General features: G+C 35.6%; 1 protein-coding gene across 3 annotated transcripts in view; it reads left to right on the top strand.

The window, feature by feature from the left end:
• LOC135221056 (serine/threonine-protein kinase PLK1-like) overlaps window positions 1-17,866 on the top strand; it is a 430,202-nt gene extending 412,336 nt beyond the window's left edge. For all 3 annotated transcript variants that reach the window (XM_064258798.1, XM_064258799.1, XM_064258800.1), the window contains 8 exons: window positions 2,328-2,539; window positions 10,084-10,179; window positions 10,412-10,611; window positions 11,290-11,519; window positions 11,816-12,065; window positions 12,645-12,804; window positions 12,919-13,168; window positions 13,558-17,866. In XM_064258798.1, coding sequence (XP_064114868.1) covers window positions 2,328-2,539; window positions 10,084-10,179; window positions 10,412-10,611; window positions 11,290-11,519; window positions 11,816-12,065; window positions 12,645-12,804; window positions 12,919-13,168; window positions 13,558-13,767 — 1,608 coding nt within the window. In that variant the 3' untranslated portion in view covers window positions 13,768-17,866. The remainder of the gene's footprint in view (window positions 1-2,327; window positions 2,540-10,083; window positions 10,180-10,411; window positions 10,612-11,289; window positions 11,520-11,815; window positions 12,066-12,644; window positions 12,805-12,918; window positions 13,169-13,557) is intronic.
• Window positions 17,867-22,584: the final 4,718 nt, after the last annotated feature.

Raw genomic sequence — 22,584 nt, 5'->3', positions numbered from 1 at the left:
TCTTCTTCTTCTTCTTTTTAGCTGGTAATTGTTGATGTTTTTTCGCACTGAATAATTTTGGTTGTAATCAAAGATTTGGGGAAGCGGGCATTCGGGTTATACAGGGGAACATGAGACTTGATCAGCTATATATATGCTTAATATATCAACCAGTCTAAGCCCTTTTTTATAACCTGAAGAAGAATTTAGCTTGTTTATTGAATGAATTTCCGTCAATTTCTTATTGAATCATTTTTGTCATGTTGGAAAATACGAAATAAAGTTAAATTTTATTTCAAGACCTGCTTGTAATGAATGATTATGTTTTTTCTATGTGAAATGAATGTAAGTTTAGTCTGGGCGTCCTGCCCCGTTCATCAAACGAAAGGACATCAACCCATTTGAATTTAGGCTATTTACAGAGGGGAACATTTATTGATAGAGATTTATGAAGGATGCTTAGTGACTGTTTAAGCAAAGTCCAAGAATGTTACACCATTTGGATGGATAAGAAAGATATTTTTTTTATACCAACACAGAAATGGACTCGGTTATTTCATATATATATTTCAACATAGAACTTGACTGAGTTTCTAGTCGAAATTCGCAAATAAATGGCATTGGGACAGGTTTTAAATTCACAGAATAGTTTTTTTTTTATATATATCGCGAAAAAAGAAGCCATACAACACTGTGCTTGTGTATTTTAAAATTCAGATAACAGCAGCAGCAACTGCCTGGCTTTGGAATGGTTTGTTCTGAATTCTATTTCCTGAAACGGGGACAGTTACCACATGTGGAAATTCCGAAAGTACTTCGTTCCATTTCATTTGAAATCACTTTTTTTATTTATTTTTATCGCTGCTTCCGAAATGTTTGCACACCGCGGCTTGAAGAACTTTAAATTCTATCCGTCGTTATATTTATATTTGGTTTTGCGTTTACCACTGGTAGATAGATTGATAATAATAGTTTTGATTTGCGGTTTCGAATTTATTAGTACTACTACTTGTGTACGTATGCAGTCAAGGACTTCGGTAATGAGAGACAAAGTCAAGCCCTAGCCCTCAAGAAGAGAGACTGCTCCTAAGCCCTGACGAAGCCCCGGCAGTTCCGCGTAGTCACATAAGGACCAGCAAGTCTGTAGAAGAGCGTAAAAAAAAAGCAAGCTTTCTCCTTAGTCTACCATTACTCGCAAAAAAAGCAAATTATAAATAGAGTTTGCTATAACTTATATTTGATTATTTTATGGGGAATTTTAGTAGTCTCGCTTGTAATTTATGTTTTTAAACACTTGGGAAAGTGTGTGAAAAGCCACGACTTGTTCCACTGGGGAACTTGAGCATCGGTGGACGAAAGTGTAATTTTTATCAAGTGATTATCAAACCTTAGGATGGACTCGACAAACATCTCGCCATCAATCAGTCTTACCCCAATGTGAGTGAAACCTGTCTTCTTCTATATGTAATGACAATGGTGTGTGATGCAGTACCCAAGTCAAGGGTAATTGTTGTCTGCCCGACTTTTTCTACCGTTTTTTTATGATTTCGTCTGCCATTTTTCGCAATTAAAACTCGAGGGTTAATTAACTGGGGTTTTGCCCCAATTTATGTCATAGTTTGTCATGAAATGGGTCATATTGCTGCGGTAATTTGGTAATGATGGATTTATGGTCGCCCTCTCACTAACTAACAGGTGAATGTCGGTTGGGGACACTAAAATGAAATACGGAATTTTGTTCGTACGGATTGCAGGAAGCATCCTCGTATAATGATTAATTTAAAAGTGGGGTAGTTTGAATGAGTACCCAATACAGGTGGATCTGGCCGTACCTCCACTAACAGGGTCGAGTTATTGTTATTTTAACGATTCTGTGTCTCCCTCTCATTTGTATTTTACATCTCATATTTTTACTGAGAGGCAGCTGCGAGACAGCGTTGTTCTCGTGGGAACTGCATCTATCTCGTGTCATTTATATTACTTTGTTTCCTATTTAAGGTAAAAAAAAAAAGTTGAAGTCAAGGACATGATTGTGTTGTTGCCTACTGTCCGTTGTTAGTAGTGGAAGGTACATGTTATTTATGCTTTAAATTGTTTTGGAAGAAGCTATTATTTTTTTTCCAGACAGCAACACCTTATTTCCTGATGTTAAATGATTTGTTTAGATTTTTGAATTATATGTAAAATGAAACAGGTACTTGTTCGTTTCCCCTTTATGTGTATCGAGCTCTTTAATCTGTTATGGACAAGCCGTCCCTTGGTTAAGTGGCATCTTCTCGCCTTATTGTATAATTTACAGTAAGACTGACTCATTTTTGCAGACTGAAAGTCTTTCCTCTCTTTTGCAGAGTTTGGTGCATGTGTTAAGGCGTCGTCGGACCCTGACGGAGCCGGAGGTGCGCTATTACATGCGGCAGTTAGCGGAGGGCGTCGCCTACGTCCATCAGCAGCAGGTCATCCACCGGGACTTGAAGCTGGGCAACATGTTCCTCACGGAGGACATGGTCATGAAGATCGGGGACTTCGGTCTGGCCACGCGACCCGACGACAACAGGAATGTGTAAGTTTCCAAAGACTCGGCAAAGTTCCTTTTATGAAAGCGAATCATTGCATTCTGCAAATGATTTTACCATTGCATGACCCGGAGTAATTATGTATAACAGCCTGGAGTAATGCCTGTCTCGTCTAGAATTTTCCTCAGGCTAAAGCCCAGAGCTTTTTGTCGTTAAGGTAAGCTACGAGGATGTTTGTCTTAAAGAAACGAGAGTTTTGTTGTCACTTGATTTTGAATGTTAGCCAAACAAAATGACATCTGCTTTTCGTGTCCTTGTGCACAAGTGGCCATAAATTATTAATATTTATACTGTAGATGAATTTGACATTGAAAGAAGTGATACAGAATTTGACATTGAAAGGAAAGTATACAGATTTGACGTAAAAAGATAAACAGATTTGACATGAAAAAGAATAATACAGAATTTGGCATTGAAAGGAGTAATACAGAATTTGACATTGAAAAGAATAATACAGAATTTGGCATTGAAAGGAGTAATACAGAATTTGGCATTGAAAGGAGTAATACAGAATTTGACATTGAAAGGAATAATACAGAATTTGACTTTGAAAGGAGTAATACAGAATTTGACGTTGAAAAGAATAATACAGAATTTGACTTTGAAAGGAATAATAAGAATTTGGCATTGGAAAGGAGTAATTACAGGAATTTGGGCATGAAAGGGAGTAATACAGAATTTGACTTGAAAGGAATAATAACAGAATTTTGACATTGGAAAAGGGAGTAATAACAGAATTTGGGCATTGAAAGGAGTAATACAGAATTTGACATTGAAAAGAATAATACAGAATTTGACTTTGAAAGGAGTAATACAGAATTTGGCATTGAAAGGAGTAATACAGAATTTGGCATTGAAAGGAGTAATACAGAATTTGACATTGAAAGGAATAATACAGAATTTGACATTGAAAGGAGTAATACAGAATTTGACATTGCAAAGAAAGGGTAATACAGAATTGCATTGAAAGGAGTAATAATTACAAAAGAATGAAACATTGAAAGAAAATACAAAGATTTGGACATTTTGAAAAGGAGTAATACAGAATTTTGGCATTGAAAAGGAGTAAATACAGAATTTGACATTGAAAGGAGTAATACCGCATTTGAAACAATGGAAAGGAACAATACAGAATTTGGCATTTTGAAAGGAGTAATACGAATTTACATGAAAAGAATAATACAGAAATTTGACTTGGAAAGACGTTAATAGTAATAGAATTTGGCATTGAAAGGAGTAAAGACAGAATTTGACATTGAAAGGAGTAATACAGAATTTGCATTGAAAAAGGAGTAATAACAGAAATTTGACATTGAAGGAGTAATACAGAATTTGACATTGAAAGGATAATACAGAATTTGACTTGAAAGGAGTAATACAGAATTGACATTTGAAAAGCAATACTACAGACTTTGAACTTTGCAAATTAATACAGAATTGGCTTGAAAGGAGTATAAAGACATTTGACATGAAAAGGAGTAATACATAATGTTGCATTGAAGGAGTAATACAGAATTTGACATTGACAAAATAATACGAATTTGCATTGAAAGGAGTAATACAGAATTTGACATTGGAAGGAGTAATACAGATTTGGCATGAAAGGAGTAAGTACGTATTTGGCATTAAAGGATAATTACAGAATTTGACATTGAAAGGATTAATACAGAATTTGACATTGAAAGGAGTAATACAGAATTTGGCATTGAAAGTAGTGATACAGAATTTGACATTGACAGATGAATAATACAGAATTTTTGAATTGAAAGGAGTCATACAGAATTTTGACATTGAAAAGATAATACAGATTTGACTTTGAAAGAAGTAATACAGACTTTGGCATTGAAAGGCGTATAAAGAATTTGACATTTAAAAGAACAATACAGAATTGACTTGAAAGGAGTAATACAGAATTTGGCATTGAAAGGATAATACGGAATTTTGCATGAAAGGAAATACTACGGAATTTGGCATTGAAGGAGTACTACGGAATTTGGCATTGAAAGGAGTAATACAGAATTTTGGCATTGAAGGAGTTAATAAGAATTTGACATTGAAAGGATAATACAGAATTTGCATTTGAAATGAAGTAATACAGAATTTGGACATTGAAAAGGAATAATACAGAATTTGGCAATTGAAAGGAAGTAATACAGTTTGACATTGAAAGGAGTAATACAGAATTTGGCATTGAAAGGAGTAATACAGTATTTGGCATTGAAGGAGTAATACAGAATTTGGACATTGAAAGGAGTAATATACAGAATTTGACATTGAAGAGTAATTACAGGAATTTGGCATTGAAAAAGGATAATACAGAAATTTGACATTGAAAGAGGAATAATTTACAGGCAATTTGACAAATTGGGACAAGGATTTGAATACCAGAATTTGAACAATTGAAAAGAATAATACCAGAATTTGGAACTTTGGAAAGAATAATACAGAATTTGGCATTGAAAGGAGTAATAAAGAATTTGGACATTGAAAAGAACAATACAAAGGATTTGACTTTTGAAAGTAGTAATACAGAATTTGGCATTGAACGGAGTAATTTACAAAGAATTTACATTGGGAAAGTAATTTCAGGGAATTTTGGCATTGAAAAGGAATTACTACATAATGTTTGGCAATTGAAAGGCGGTACACAAAGAATTTGACAATTTGGAATTGAAAGTAATACGAATTTGACATTGAAAGGAGTAATACGGAATTTGGCATTTGGCAAAGGGGTAATACCAGAATTTGACATTGAAAGGAATAATACAGAAATTTGGACAATTGAAAGGCAGTAATACAGAATTTGCCATTGAAGGAATAATTTACGATTTACCTTGAAAGAAAAGTAAATACAAGAATGACATTGAAAAGAATTAATACAGAATTTTGACTTTGAAAGAAGTAATACAGATTTGGCATTGAGAAAGGAGTAATAAGAATTTGAACAAATTTGAACACGAACCATAACAAGAATTTGACTTTGACAGGAATTTATACAGAAATTTGGCATAAAGGAGTAATACTGATTTTTGGCATTGAAGGAATATACGGAATTTTGGCATTGAAAGGATATACGACGTTTGGCATTGAAAGGAGTAATACAGAATTTGGCATTGAAAGATAATACAGAATTTGACATTGAAAGGAGTAATACAGAATTTGGCATTGAAAGGAGTAATACAGAATTTGACATTGAAAGAATAATCAGAATTTGCCTTGAAAGGAGAATACAGAATTTGCATTGAAAGGAGTAATACAGAATTTGGCATTGAAAGGAGTAATACAGAATTTGGCATTGAAAGGAGTAATACAGAATTTGACATTGAAAGGAGTAATACAGAATTTGACATTGAAAGGAGTAATACAGAATTTGGCATTGAAAGGAGTAATACAGAATTTGACATTGAAGGATAATACAGAATTTGACATTGAAAGAGTAATACAGAATTGACATTGACAAGAATATACGACTTTTACTTTTGAAGGAAGTAATACAGATTGTCATTGAAAGGAGTAATATAAGATTTCCATTGAAAGAACTACCGAATTTGACTTTGAAGGATAATACAGAATTTTGGCATTGAAAGGAGTAAATCGGATTGGCATATGAAAGGAAAATAATATGTAATTTGGCATTGAAAGGAGTAATACGGAATTTGGCATTGAAAGGAGTAATACAGAATTTGGCATTGAAAGGAGTAATACAGAATTTGACATTGAAATAATGACATTTGACTTTGAAAGGATAATACAGATTTGGCATTGAAAGGGGTAAAATACGGAATTTGGCCATTTAAAGGATAGTACGGAATTGGCATTGAAAGGAGTAATACGGAATTTGGCATTGAAAGGAGTAATACGGAATTTGGCATTGAAAGGAGTAATACGGAATTTGGCATTGAAAGGAGTAATTTCAGGAATTTAGGAAGATTTGGCATTTGAAAGGAGTAATTTGGCATTGGGGAAGGAAGTAATACAGAATTTGCTTTATTGGAAAAGGTGGAAGTAATACAAAGGAAATTTGACATTGAAAATAATAATACAGAATTTGACTTTGAAAGGAGTGATGCAGAATTTGACATTGAAAGGAGTAATACCTTAACAAGAAAATAACTCATTCATCGGAGAACACAGCATTGCGTTCTGTGGTAAGTAACCTTTTGAAATACACTAGATAATGGTAAATGTGCAATATTAAAAATACCGGATCTATATGCAGCACTTATGCAGTTGAATGTGAGTTTATTGTATGCCTAAAATGGATAAACGTCGAAGGTGATACACTGGAATGGTTTTAAGGTATAAATCGAAAATGTTTAAATCTGCATCAAAATCTTACATCAAGAGGAGCCCCGCAAGGCAATGTTCTATGGCCTACATTTAGTATATTCCATGTGGAGTTATGGCTTATGAGGGGAGACTGGAGAGTATAAACTTACCACAACTAAACAGCTACGTGGGAAGGGAGAAAGGCGACTGTGTCATAACCAGAATATAGAATACATCGGATGTGCAGTGTATTTATCATAGAGATATTTGATGTAGACTATGGTCCCCCTCCTTTCTATAGCTACCCCTGATTAGGGGAAATGGCTTCATTATATATATATATATATATATATATATATATATATATATATAATATAATATACTAATATACATACATATAATAATAATAATAATAATAAAAATAATAATAATAATAATATGATAATAAAAGAAAAGGAGCCAATAACAATGCCAAAGGGCAAATTTTGTTTTAAAAGAAAATATTACACCCTCATATATATATATATATATATATATATATATATATATATATATATATATATATATATATATATATGAGGGTGTAATATTTTCATTTAAAACAGAATTTGCCCTTTGGCATTGTTATTGGCTCCTTTTATTATTATTATTATTATTATTATTATTATTATTATTATTATTATTATTATATATCACATATACACATATATATACATATATATTTCTTATATTGTGGTATATTTCTTGAGAGGTTTCACTATGATGGAAAAGCTTTTATTTAAAATTGTGATGTTGGCTGACTATGATGTAGCGTTCATGTATAAGTCATTCCGGACTCCCATACAATTTTTAAGGTTTGAAATAGTCACCAAAGGAAACCAGATGCTTTAATCATCGGGTGGCCTGTGACTCTATAGAAATTTACAATACGAAGAATCGTTTGCAATCAGCAGATTTCAGCCCTCGAGTTCCACAGTCGCATTCAAAGCTGGCCAAATTAAAGGATGGAAAAGCTTTGATCTTCTAGTCTTCGTATGAAATTACGAAGGGTAAATTAGAACTCCCCACAGGAAGGAGTCCAGTTATTCGAGGGCCGACATAGGTTTGTCTTTTTCCTGAAATATGAATGGGGCCATTAGGGCTGTTTTTTTTTCTTTTTTATTAATTTTATGTATACAGCAGTGATTTACTGTATATAATAATTCCAAGCCTAATATCCCATGTGTTTGTGTGTGTGTATATATATATATATATATATATATATATATATATATATATATATATATATATACATATATACATATATATATATATCCATAAGCCATTCTAGAGGGCTTGCAAGAATCCCCAAGCCAGGAACTCACAGGACGCCATAGGTGTCAACGGTCATTCTCTCTCAGGTTGAGAAGATCGTCACCTCCCCCAAGCATCCCCCCAAAAGTTCATTGGTTCTTAGCGTCACCTATATTTGCAGCCATTGGTCAATAGGCCTAAGGAGAGGTGCTGCAGCCAATCGCATACAGGAGGGAATATATCGGGGGTTTGTGGGGTACTGGAGGAAAGAGAGAGAATACCAAGGTGCCCCTTTCAGGGTGGCAGTTAGCGGCCAGTTAGCCGTCAGTCAAGCAGTGAGGTGGACGTGTAGTTCCCCCTTGTTGCCCTCTGCCGGTTTTCCTTGCTCGGTCTCAATCCCGCCGTACTATAGATATTAAGTTCAATTTCACTCGGGCCCAGCGTTAAATTAATCACTGAGCGTTTGATTTCTGCATGACCCACAGTAACTTAAGAGACCCACGTGACCCAGGTCGGGGTCATACATATAAACAAATAGTACTGTGCGTATTGACTACATATACCAAATTGGACTTGGGAACAAATCAAGATATTAACAACCATTCGAATCATAACTTGTTCAGTATGTGTGTGTGTGTATAAACGTGTTTTACAAATATCACTGTGGCAGTCAATAGTACAAATTGACTTTTGCTGCCATGATAAGTGCCAGTATCTTGGGATGCTAATGTTATGTATCCCAATGAGAGCCTAGTGAAGGGAATCTCCATTCTGCTAGGAAATGCTCCCCATAAATTTTTGGTAAGCCATATTATTTAGAGGCCAGTGGCAACTTCATACTGAATATCTGGTAAATCCGTTCTTTAAGGTCATTTTACGACTACTACAGTAATCATATGAAGTGTCAGTGTTTGAGATACAAAGATTGCTTGTCAAAGGATAGTGGATCCTTGAGAGGTAGAAAGTGGCCCCTTGAAGGCAGAGAAGAGCTTTCCAGGTGCTAATGGCAACCACACTCCTGCTCTTGTGGGATATTAGGAAATGAAAATGACAGCAGCATTGTAACCACTGTGATGTATCAATTGCTGAAACCAAGGTGTTCACAGTCTCATAACCTTTAACACTTGCAAAAAAAGTATTATAGGATAGAAGAGAGTGAATTTTGAATGTGCATAGATGTGGTGCAGAACAGAAGAAGGGAATGGCGTTGAAGGATAGAAGCGGAATGTTATATACTTTATATATATGGTTAGACTCGGAAGACATTAGTTTTAATCACATAATCCTTTGGTCATTAAATACCTTTCATACCTACCTTACCCCTTGTCATTGCAAGCAGTGGTAAATAGTTTAAATCATTGACACTCCACCTACTAAATTAAATTTCTTTTTTTAATAACCAATGAAATGAGTGTTTCAAAGGAAATGAAAAGTAACTTTGTACCCAGTGGGATTCCTGAGGGGGGAGAGGGACCTGTTTGAAATCGGCCACAAAATGCAGCATTTAACCATTGCTGCCGTGACAGGACAAGCTAAATCCAGTGGCCCCAAAATGGTCAAGGGCCCCATTTATATTTGGACCCAAACGTTTGGGGCCCACTAAAGGGCCCCAATTTCCAAATTTGTGAACAAAAATGTAACAAAAAAGTTATGTAAAAGAAACAGGGCTCTCTAGGGGCCCCCTCCCAATGGTAGAGCCCATTATAGACCTTCTTATATGGATCAGAGGAGGGTGGGTAACGTTAATTGGGGTGAGGGCAGGGCCAATCTAAGGCAATTGATTACTGCTTATAGGGGTCCTAATTATCCTCTAAGGGCACCCATAATGGCCCTATTTCTGAAATTTGCTCGCCTCCCACCCCATAAGAAGGGCCCCAAATGGAACTGTGGCCCCCGGGCCCCAAAATGTCTAGGAACGCCCATTTGTACCTTTGTTGTAATTTTCATTAACAGTTTCCCATCTTTTCAGGACCATTTGTGGAACACCAAATTACATAGCTCCAGAAGTTTTAAATAAATTAGGTCATTCATATGAGGCTGACATTTGGGCAATGGGTTGCATCATGTAAGTAATAGTTTTGGTTGGAATAGTTACATGTGCTGCATATATAAGGTGAATTCTTGTACCATTGTATGTATATTGATATAAGTTTGGTAGACATTTTTTTTCCATATTAGTTACTGTCATCCTGTTTCATATATTTGCAGATGACACAAATTAATATTGATTTTGTTAATTTTGAAATCTGTTTTGATAGACAAAATATTTTAACTAAGAGGAATTTTTCTCTTCCAAGGTATGCTCTGTTAGTGGGACAGCCACCATTTGAAACAGATACCCTGAAGGAAACATATTCACGAATCACTACCAACAAGTATGTCATCCCTCCTCTTATAAGCGAAGCTGCAAGACACCTTATTCGGCGGTTCCTCCATCCTGATCCAAATGCTAGACCAAGGTTGGACCAAGTTCTCAACCACGAATTTTTCACGACAGGTGAGAGAAAACTGAGAGCTAAGTGGGATATCTATATAATGATTGGTGTTGTGTTCCTATGGATTACTCTTACTAAGCCAGTGTATATTTTACTGAATTTGTTTCTTCTCACCTAGCATTCTTGATTTTACCCCAAACAGTTTTATTCTTTATTCATAAATAATCAAGGAACTTTCCCTAATGCTCTGATCAAAACTTGATAGTGGTGCTTTGTATTTATAGCAAATATTATGTGGTAAACATATTGATCTGGGTATGCCTAATGAATTCATATCCACTACAATAAGCCGTTGGTCATACCATTTAAAAAATTATTCAAATCCAGCCACAGGAGATGAAAGTTGCACAATGAATTTCCTGGATACACTCATTACCAAAAGTGACATGTGAATCCAAAAAACTGCATGGCAGTTAAGAGGTAATTGTAACTAATGTACTGTACAGTGTATTAGTTACTGCAGCATCTTGAAAATACTTTTTAGGTTATATTCTTGCAAAAGTTTCTATTGCACCATTGTACTTACAAGTATTATCAGTCCATATCAAAATTTGATCATTTGATACATTTCTAGTCAAACCAGATTTTAAATTGTTTTTGTTAACAACTGTGAATTGAGAGTTGTTTAAATTGACCTCATACTATTGCTAATGTAATTGCTAATTTTTTTTATCCTTTAGGTGTGGTTCCACGGTCTCTCCCTGTTTCGGCTTGTACCCAGGTGCCAAAGTTTGGGTTAGATGTTATTGGGAAGTCTGTTTCCTTACCTGAGCAGCAGCTTCAGCAACCTACCTCTTTGATCCCACAGTCTCAGTCACAGCATCCACTTACACTTAATCAGGATATTAAAAAGAAAACTACTTCTGTCTCAACATTACGCATCCCTAATCAGAAACCTCAGTCAGATAAGGTAGGCTATCTAATCTTATTGCTTGTTTACTTTCTTAGAGAAGAAAAAATAGACAAGTTACGTTGCAGTACATGGTGTTGTATGTAACCCAAAGAATTAAATATGAAAGGGATATTTTAATGTTATTGTATGCAGTTTTGGTGCTGCATAAAAGTTTAATTCTTTTTTCAACTTTATTTCATTTAAGATACTTTGCATTCTGTTATCTTAGTTATTACACATATCAGGAAATTATTTAGTCTTTTATCAGTTAGTGATACAACAATAATTTTCAATATTTTTCTCCTCCACATTAGATCTCAATACTGGATGGTGGGTTGGGAAGTCCACCTACAAGCAGACCCACAACTGGAAACTCCAAAGAGGAACCGCGTAAAAAGGACTCTGGTGGCACACTTTCTTCATGTTTACGACAAAAACTGTCTTCGGTCATATGCACAACAGATAACAAGGCATCAGCTGGAAATCTAGTTGGAAAGAAACGAGATATTACATCTGGCACACTTTACAATCTTCTGGCTACATGTCTTGACATTATGCCTGATGGTAAGCATGTGTACAGCTTTTTAAGAGTTTCTAAATGAAAAAAAATTGGAGTAGGGATATAGCACATATACTTCATTTTCTTGTAACGTACTGTACCTCAGAACTTACAAGGACCTGTTTACCCTTAGTAAAATACTTCATTTTCTTGTAACGTACTGTACCTCAGAACTTACAAGGACCTGTTTACCCTTAGTAAAATATTCTCTAGTGTGGTAAAGTCTACGTGTTTTATTTTTCCCCATCAGTGGTTTATTTAATAATTTTCTGTATGTTGCTACTGATCATTTTAGTGGTAACATGCAATATTAAGAGTTAGATGTCCCTTTTGGATAAAAAGTAGTTTATTAAATGTACATAAATGTCTAGTAAAATATAATTCTATGTAGTTGTGTGTACCATTCATAATATGTATGCATTCAATCATAACTTGATCTTTTAAAAGTGAATTTAATAAGAATCTTTGCTTCTAATACAAACATAATATACAGATTTATATTCTACACAACTTAAATGTTAAGTATTGAAAATTTTGGTCTATGTAAATTTTTCTCTCTGCTCAGCATTTTGTTTTCTTTCCAGAAATCAGCAGCAATCCTCCCCATCAGAATCACACACCATTATTTATTACAAAGTGGATTGACTATTCCAATAAGTATGGATTTGGATATCAGCTCTCAGATCACTGTGTTGGCGTTTTCTTCAATGATCTCACTAGAATAAGCATTAGTTCTGATAAAAGGTTAGAACTTGAGGAATTGAATAAATTTCTGAATTACAGTGGATATATGATGAGCAGTATTTTTTTATGTATTAAGTAAGAGTCCAGTTACTGTACTATTCTTTCACTCCTCAGCCGTGTGGAGTTTACCGATTCATCTGGAAGACTTACTGTACAGCAAGCTGGTACATTGCCAGCTTGGCTTCAAGAGAGATACCAGCTACTTCGCTACTTTGCCACATATATGGAAGAAAATCTCACGGAGGCTGGGGATTCTAGAACTACTCGTGGTGGATCTGCAAGGTCTAATGTCATTCCCCATGTCCGTCGTTGGGATCGCACACCTAAGTCCATAATAATGCAACTGAGTAATGGCACTTTCCAAGTAAGTCCCCAGTTACTGTAAACATCATTATTATGTGTTATTTATTTAAGTAACAGTGTAAACAATTTTTTTTCAATTGTCCTCTGATCACAAGTACAAAAACTTGCCAAATTGATCACTGAAAATAACAAGTTTTTACAAAAGTAAGGATGACTGTAAATTTGAAAATTAGCACTTAGAAAAAATCCTTAATAATATTTTAAAGCATTTGTGGTACTTAATAACGAAATGCTGAAGGTCACAAAGTGTGTAAGTTATTTGAAAGAATCTTATATCCATTTGAAAGAATCTTATATCCATAAAGCACTAACTTCAAGTTAATTTATACCTAATTAAGGTAGTTTTGGTTCAATAGAGGATTGAAATAGTAATGAGTTCATATTTTTCAGATCAACTTCTTCAAGGATCATACAAAAGTGGTCATTGCTGGAGACAGTACAGATGCTAGCGTTATGATTATCAGCAGTGACAGGCAGTCGTTTACGTACCGTTTGTCCCAGATAGCAGGATTAGGCTGTGATGCAATGGTGCGGGAACGTCTTGTGTATGCACTCTCATGTCTTAGGCAGTATGCAGAATTAGATGGTGAAGAAGTTTGAAGATGCTTCAAGACTAGTTCCTGAGAAGTATTTTTGGATATTTGTTACAGTTGAAAATGGATTATCTGAAGGACCAAGTAATGAGTAATACTGTAATGTCTTCTTTTAAGGCATAGAATAGTGTCTGAATGATAAAGAGACCAAAACAAGTGAGGTGAGAACTGCTTTGATAGTAATGCAGTAAATATGGGAAAGTTTTATGAGTTAATAGTAAAACATTTTCATGTTTTCTGTTAAGACGGGAGTTTTGCCATAGAAGTGGCATTATTAGGTGTATGTATATTGGTGGCATGTAATGTGGATTGGTTAAATTGTTAGGTATCTGATAATCATGGTTATTGGAGGATTAGCAGATCCTAACCTGCTGGAAATGATAGTGGTTCATTTTCATATAATACAGAGGAGTGAGCCATGATAAATTTCCATTAGGGTATATATATAGCTGAACACATTATTATGCATGACCTTAGAACTATGCAATAATTTGTAATTAATGTACTGTTCATGTCATGTGCATTGCACATTGTGTAATTGTTACCTGTGTGACATTGTTTTGTGTTACATGTTGGACACAATTTAAACATAAGAGTTTGAGAGCCCATAAGCTCTACCTCAGTGTTAGTTCCATGTCTTATCACTGCCCATGTTGATAGTCAAGGGCAAAAGAAAGCCTCTTCATGAACCTATTCAGGTGTTTGGAAGCTGGTCAGAGCAGTTTAGCTCTTGACATCAGAGAATGTATGAAGTGATGTGGGAGGATTGCTCTGTTTGAAAGAATCTTCCAGGTATGTTGTGTTTTTGCCCCTTTACAGTGTTTACCAAAGAGTTCAGAAAGGGTAAAGCTGTAAAAAAAAACTTGTATTTAAGTACCATAATTTATGAGGGATTGTTTATCTCATGGCTAATTAGGACAACACAGTCCCTCTTAAAAGTGAAAATAGAACTTTCAGAAATTTTCTGTATTCAACGGTGGTGGTTGTGGTAGTGAAATACCTCTTCTGTTCAGTGCACGAGTTCTCCTTCAAGGTGTTTGGAGAATTGCCAAGTAAAAAAAAAAATCAAATTGTCAGTGATCTCGGAATAAACTATGCTCAAAAACAAACAACTACACTATCATTATGCTCATGAAATAGAAATGTGCTTCATAATTAAATCAAAGAAAGTTTCCCTTTGTTAAGCTTCAAATGACTTCTCCATTCATGTGTAATTAAATTACAGTACATTAATAGTATCGAGCAGACTGCAAGGAAAAGAATTCTTGTCCAGATTATTATGCATGGCCTGATTTCTCTCACCATGGAAACTGTGATACAAGGATTTAGTGTGACTGGTCAGCTGTGAGAAAGCTACCAAGCAAGATTTCTCTTGTGTTGTCAATCCTAAGCAAAGTCCGTCCTTGTACGCTCTGCTGAAGTCAAAATGGAATTTCTTGGCAGAGGTGTTGTTGGCTGTAAGTGTTAGGTGTGGCATTTCAGTATGGTTTTCTGGTCAGTGTAACACAGTAAGCCCTACTGAGGTACTAGATCTCAAACAATACAGATCCTTTTATGATGTACACACTTCTATGAATATCGCCAGTCATAGAATGACTGCAAATTTTGTAATATCTAACAACTTTCCTTGTTTTTTAATATTTGTAATGCTGAAAAGATTTCTAATTCTGTTATTTGCAGAATGAGGCCTTTTTCACAACCAAAGAAATAATGATTACTCCTGTGTTCCCATTTTTGGCTCAGGTAACTGCTGCACTTTACCAAATAAAATATTGGGAGAAGTGGTTTCCTATTCAGTAATGGCATTAATATCAAATTGGTTATATAACTATGTACTGTATTCACATATTAAAAGGAGTTTTGGGTGTCCAAGGGAATATTTTTTTGGTAATATATAAAAAAAGTTTTAGAAGTACGGATAATAAATCCCTAATTGTTTGGTTATGTTGCATAAGTTAGCTTGAAATATACTATCAGAAGAATTTTCCCAGGATAACCTTTTGACTTGATGAAAGGATTTAAAATGTCCATCAAAATGCTGTAGTACAAACCACACGTTTGATTGATTGAAATTTGTGACGGTTTTGGAAAGCTTAATGATCTCATATTTCTGAATATTAGTCATCGTCAGTCCACTGTTTTACAAGTATAGACGGATGACATTGCTGATCCTTCTTTTGAAAGCATTGCTGTTATAAAGTGAGAGAATTCTTAGTCACACACTTCGAAGCTTAAGTCTGTTAATAATTACTGCTAAGGATGGAATCACTTAAACTTAAGCCATTTAATAGCGAGATGTGTGCAATAGGTGACTAAGAATTGAAAGGAAGTGGGTATTCCTTGGAACTCTCGCTCTACAAATCAGCTTTGCTTTTTCAATACTCTTTGTAATAAAACTTTTTATCGAGGTATCTTCGCCTCTCTTATCTGTCTAACCAAAGATGGCAGGACTTCTGCTTTTCTATTTAATATTGAAAAGGTAGGCAGGCTTTTGTTTAAATAATTTAAATACATCTTTGCAGTACTTTTTAAAGAGTTTGGAGAAGTAAAGTCATACCTTTGAATCAGAAATTAAGAGCAGAAGTATTACAGATTTACTCCATAATGATGATAGCTTCAGTTTTTTGTATTTTCTGGTAATGAATTTACTCTTCCAAATCTCTTCAGTTACTGAAGTCATGGAGATGTGACTGCTAGTGCAGCTTTAGGGCTTGATAAGAGGCACTAGAGGCTCAATGGTCTATATTACTTATTAGTTTGTCTGTGAAGTTGGCGAAGGTCTGTGCCAAGGATTAATTTTTTCGTTTTAGAAGTTACATATATTGTTTCTGTGATTCTCTGTGGTAATTTTGTGTATGTTTTGTTTTTTGTGATACTTATGTGATTTTTTTGTCCATTTATGTATACTTCATGTATATATAGTGTAATTAATTGTGTTTTGTTGTTTTCATTATCAAGTCTGTAGTGCTCAGGTCTTTCAAACAGGATAGTGGCAAGTGGTCTTCCTAAAATCATTATTATAAATTATCCATTGGTTTCTTTACATAAAAATCCTCCAAATTGGTGCCTTTATGTAAGAATAGTTGAGGAGTTCTGGAAACTCCTCCTCCATATAAGAAGTTGTTTCTTTGTTGTGCTCAAATCAATGTGACTCTTACCAGTAGTAATTGGTCATAATACATAACCCACTAATATGATTTGTCTATAAATGTACGGTAACAATGTTGGAGCAGAGATTTGTTCCATTACTCTTGCATTTTCTGTATAAATAAAAAAAAATGTATAATTCACAAATACATTGTAATTGCAGATGTTGGTAATCTTAAATGACCGTCACCTGGTAATCTGAGTTTCAGTATTCATAATCAAATTATGAAGAGTACTAATCAAGGGGGCTACTTGGGAGTGGATTCTCAGTAATGTTTTAACATGAAGTTGGGCCTTGACAGTATGAGATGTCTTCCATGTAATAGGACAGTTAACTTGGTTCAGTTGAAGTGGTAGTTACTGATCTTAATCGGCAAAAGTTGACCAAATGCAGAGAAAGCTTAGAATGGTTAAAGTAATGAGTAAAAGGTTTTCTGGTTGACACGGATAAAAAAGTAGCAGCTTTCTACAAAACCTGGACCAATGTTCATTGACCTTTACCGTAGGGGACAGCTCTATATGTGTCCACTAATCAAGATTCCTTCCAGTATAGTACATAGGGTGAAATACACACTCTTCAGGAGTTTACTAAATTTGACAGTTTCCTGTACTATAAGAATAATCTTCCATGGTTCTGTACTGTTATCTTCCATGGTCCTGTTCTCACTACTGTTTTAAGTGACCAGAATATTACCACAGGTCAGTTGAAGTGGAGAATTATTTGTCATGGCCTGAATATGGTTAGACTGTGGCATTATCATCCTACTGACCCATTCAAGACATGTATATATTATAGTTTAAGGTGTTAAAAAAATAACTGTGGTAGTCAAGTTAAAAAAAATCTGTGCAGTACTATGATGTATAAATTAGCATCATTGACTCTCATGGTCTTTCATTTTTTGCAGTTCTTGTTGTAAATTTACTTGCTTTTTGTTTATAATAAAGAATCAACTATGAAATTACTTTTCCTCTATTTACAACATTGTGAGTGCTTTCTACATGTAGAGTAAAGAAGTGCAGAGGTGCTAATTGCTTAGGTTGTATTAGAAGAATGCTGGCAAATTTGCCACGTGTTACCTAAGCTTGTAGGCTATGACCAGTGTGTTGATAACCAAAAGCAAAATGAGGTTAATAACTAAAAACTGTGATTTCCTCAGCTAGAGTATTTACTCTACTTAAGACTGTTAATGATCACAAAATAATAGGAAATACATTTAGCATATTGAAGCCTGGTCTTTATATAGCCTACTTAGTAATTGACAGAAATTTACTACCAAAATTTACTAGAAAATATCCTATGTTTTTCTATTGTATGAAATCCAAATTCTTTGACTGTCACATCATACCAAGCAGCAAAATGTGAGAAGGGGATTCAGCACAGTAGAAGAATGGAGAAAAATTTTATAAAGTGACAGCATAACCTAGACAAGATGATAAACACCCATTGCAGGGTTCATTAAAAATAGAAAAAAGTGGCTGCTGTCATGTTGCAGAAATGTACACTTGAACCAACGCTGTATAACAATAAGGGCTGCAAAATTCAATAAAGAAGTGAAGCCAAGGAAATCCTATCATGAAGTATTGTGCATCTTGCATCAAGATGTAAAATGAACAGTTTTTGCTAGTCCACTGAGGTTGCTGTTCTTCAGATGTTGGATGGGCCAAAAAGGTCATTAGCTAAAACCCTTATCTACCTCGGTATTGATGATGATCACTCTATGCTGTTCCCCAGTGTTAAGCAAAGGTTCTTAAACAACCATATCTCCATGGTGTCATTCTTCCAAGCTCTTACTGGGTAAAGGTGCCTCACAATTCCCATCCCATACTGGGTGGGCTGACACCGGAAGTAGGACAGTCTTCTACTTATGAAACCTGGCTTGCAAAATTAGCTGATAGTATCCCTATGTATATCTTATTTCAGTTGACAAGAGTATCTTTATGTGTGTGTGGGATACTAAAGGGTTTTTTCCAGTCTCTGCAACCAGCTGGTAACCTCATCCTTTCCCTATTGTCTAGATGTAAAACTTGCATGTTGGATGGCAGGACAGAATTGGAAATATCATAAAGAACATGATGAAGGGTCCATATAGAAATGAAATAAGAAATGGCTTGGACATTTTCTTTGCTGAAACCTCAGGAGAATGTTACCTGAAAGTATCATCTGGGCCTCTGTGGAAACCAGAAGAGTTTGAAGAAGGGCCTTAGTGACGTGATCGGTTTGGTCTTGGCCTCCCACCTCGGTGGCTGCACGTTCAGTTCTCGAGCATTCCATGGAGGAGCTAGAGATTTGTATTTTTGGTGATAGAAGTTCACTCTCAACGTGGTTTGGAAGTCACGTAAAGCCATTGGTCCCATTGCTGAATAACCACTGGTTCCATGCGACATAGAAACACCATGCAAACAGAGTTTGAAGACCCAGACCTTCATGGATGAGAATAATGAGAAGGGACGTGAGGTTTGTTACAGAATTCCACAGCGCCTCTGTGTCACTTGCCATTGAAGGCATTGATGAGAATAAAGAATAGTTCTTTTCCCAACATATTGATAAGAAAACATAGCATGTATAATAAAGTCATATACTTCCCACAGTTTTTTTAACTTTAGCTGTGAAACTTCTTTCCAAAAGGATAGGAAAGTCCTTTAATTAAACCTGTACTCAGCATCAAGTAAATCTAATACAGCAATCCTCACAATCATTTGCACTGATGCATGCGAGGGGTTGCAAATACATCAAAACAAAATAATCCAAATATATAACATTATCAAGAAAAATATGGCTCTCGGGAACTTATTACAGTAGCTTAGCTTTCCAAACCATGTACGTATCGTTAAAAACGAGACATCCCAAATTGTTGTATTGTGTGTAATTGTATAAAGAATGTTTTGTACAAGTTTAACATGTAAAAGAAAATACAATGACCTGAGTACCAGAGATGTTGAATGGTAGCGTTCATGTTATATGTACTACTGTTATTACACTTCAGATTGTTAAACTCCTTTGTTATTTGCATTTCTAGGGATTCTGTTTTTTTGTGTACAGAACCCAGTTTAGAGACGATTCATTAGAAAATTGCATGTACTTTACTATACACAAGAATAGTTTACCCATGAATACAGATTGGAAAGCAACTAGCAAATAAATGTGCAGTATACAGTACAGTAACACACGAATGATTAATTTATTACTATACAATGTTTACCCCACTTCATAAATCTTTGAGTACAGTATCCTAGATAAGTCATTTTAATATATCAAAACTCGACATTCAGCGAATATAGTGGCAATGATCAGGCATACACCTCTTCAATGCCTGCTAGTGACCTTATGTTTGCACTTATTCTGTAGGAAGAAGCAAAGGAGTTATGCCATCAGGGTTTACTCCTGAGGCTGAATGAGGCACCTGGCTTTGGCGTGACAGAAGATTTGGGAAGGTATGTAGTCCGGAAAAACAATGGTAGATGCACGGGGCTATGGTTCTGATGCTGGAGATGGGGAGACTGAATAAGATGACAGTGATGGACTGGGATGTGGTGGAGGGTAACCGGGAGAAATCCTCATGCATACTCCAATGAAGGTTTGCTGCAGTGGACGCTTGAACCGTAGTCTCGCAGTTCAAAGGGAACCGACCAAGGCATTATGTAACTCTCTCTGAAGGAGGTAATGCCATCGGTGCACCTTGTGGTACAATATAGGCATTGATAAAGGTTATTGGCACTCCGTTTGGCCCCTAGCTGCACCCACTTTTTAATTCCATTCCACTTTGTTTCTTCGTTGTTTCTGTTCAACTACTCCAACTTCCTCTTTTCAGTGTCTTAAACACTGAATGGCTGAAAGTTCCCCAGTGAATTAGTCAATCAATTAAGTACCTAACCATTCCTTTGTCGCAATTGGTTTGAACAGAAAGCTCATAGGAGGTCGTCAAATGCTTCTTAAGCCTTCCTGAACTTAAGCATAACAGGAATGTCATTGTGATTGGTGGTGTTATTTTCATGGTCGTCAGCATTCTGGGTACTGTCAACAGCAGTGATCTCCCTGTTGTAAATGGTCTGATATCCAAAATTAATCTCATCTTCATCCAACCACTCACAAGCATGTCATCCTCCTGGTTCCTGAATGTCTCTCATTCCTAAGACACGACTGAAGTCTGCAACCTTGATACCTGGAAAATTGACAGTGACCCTACCTCTAGTGCACAGTCTTTGCACACCACACTGCAAGGTAAGAGAGAAGGTGTCATTCTAATCGAGAGCCCATTCTTATAGGTCACTGACATGAGTAGTTCTGAGGATTCTTCCCCTTCAACTCCTTGTCCTCTAAACCATCATATTTAATCCAGGAACTGCCAAGATGAAAATAAATACATAATACTTCGGAACTAAGTAGCCAATTCTTGTTTAGCAGAATGAGCAGGCACACTGTCAGAAGTAGGAGATACTTTGTTAGGTACCTAATAGTGTTCCCTTGACGGGGTAGTACCATCTTTGCAGCCTCCATTCGGCCCTTAGCTGCAGCTTCATTCATCCCCTTTACTGTACCTCCATTCATATTCTTTCTTCCATCAGACTTTCCACCCTCTCTAACAGTTATTTCATAGTGCAGCTGTGAGGTTTTCCTCCTGTTACATCTTTCATGCCTCCTTACTGTCAGTTTCCCTTTCATCGCTGAATGACCACAGATACCAGCGATTGGCTTTTGGCCTAAATGCCATATTCTATTCCTAAGAATGTGAAGCTACTGCATTTGTAAAGGGGCGACTCCCTTCCAGAAATTATGATTAAACCAGTCTTTAATATTACTGGTTGGTAAACAAACTTTGATTGAATGGTACCACATGAGGGAACATATAGCAGGTCTCAACCAGGTAACTTCAACTTATCAGCCATTATACGGTCCACAGTTTCATATTTTCCCTACATATTGTACTTAATTTTATTCATACTATTCTGTTTTTCGCTTTACCTGCACAAAAGAGAGTATATTGGTATTAAGAAAATAAAAAACCGACAACTTTAGTTTATAACAAAATTGACAGGTTTAGCTGTCTTCAGTTAGTACTACAGCTACATATAGGCTTACGTACATGCTACGTTAATTAATGCTTGACTTTCGAGCCTGAATAATTTTTTCCCCTTATGTTACAGCACGCTTGTGAATAATTAGTGAAATTTTATGAAAGCCAGCTGGCACGCTTATCCGACAATTCTGTAATACTGTAAGACTACTGTTATAAAAAATCTATAAACGTTTGGAGCCACACGATGCTGGATTACCATTCGTAGCAGCGGATCTCCAACAAACATTTTTCCATTGACTTTATCTTCATAACAATGCTGCTAACAAATTTTAAAATACATAATAGCATTTTGCCAATCTCTTGCACATGTAGCAACAGCATATCCTTGATTGATTGATGTATTGCAGGGTTATCTTCGAGACTCCGTAGTACAGAGCAGTTATACTCTTGACCAAATGCATTAACTATCAAGGGAGTAAAAAATCTGAGTTCTTTCTTTGATATATTTATTCAAAAAGAAGGCAACGAGTTTAGAACCACAGACTACAACAAACCCACAAAATTTATGGAAGTTCCCAAATGTAAGAAGAGATTGCTGGCGACAGTGTAATTAAGTGTATTTGTTGAGCGAACGCTGTGACGACAGCTGCATGGAGATAATT

The sequence above is a fragment of the Macrobrachium nipponense genome, chromosome 2 (genome assembly GCF_015104395.2).
Source record: "Macrobrachium nipponense isolate FS-2020 chromosome 2, ASM1510439v2, whole genome shotgun sequence".
NCBI classification, from domain to species: domain Eukaryota; kingdom Metazoa; phylum Arthropoda; class Malacostraca; order Decapoda; family Palaemonidae; genus Macrobrachium; species Macrobrachium nipponense.
This window is presented reverse-complemented; position numbering and strand designations above follow the sequence as displayed.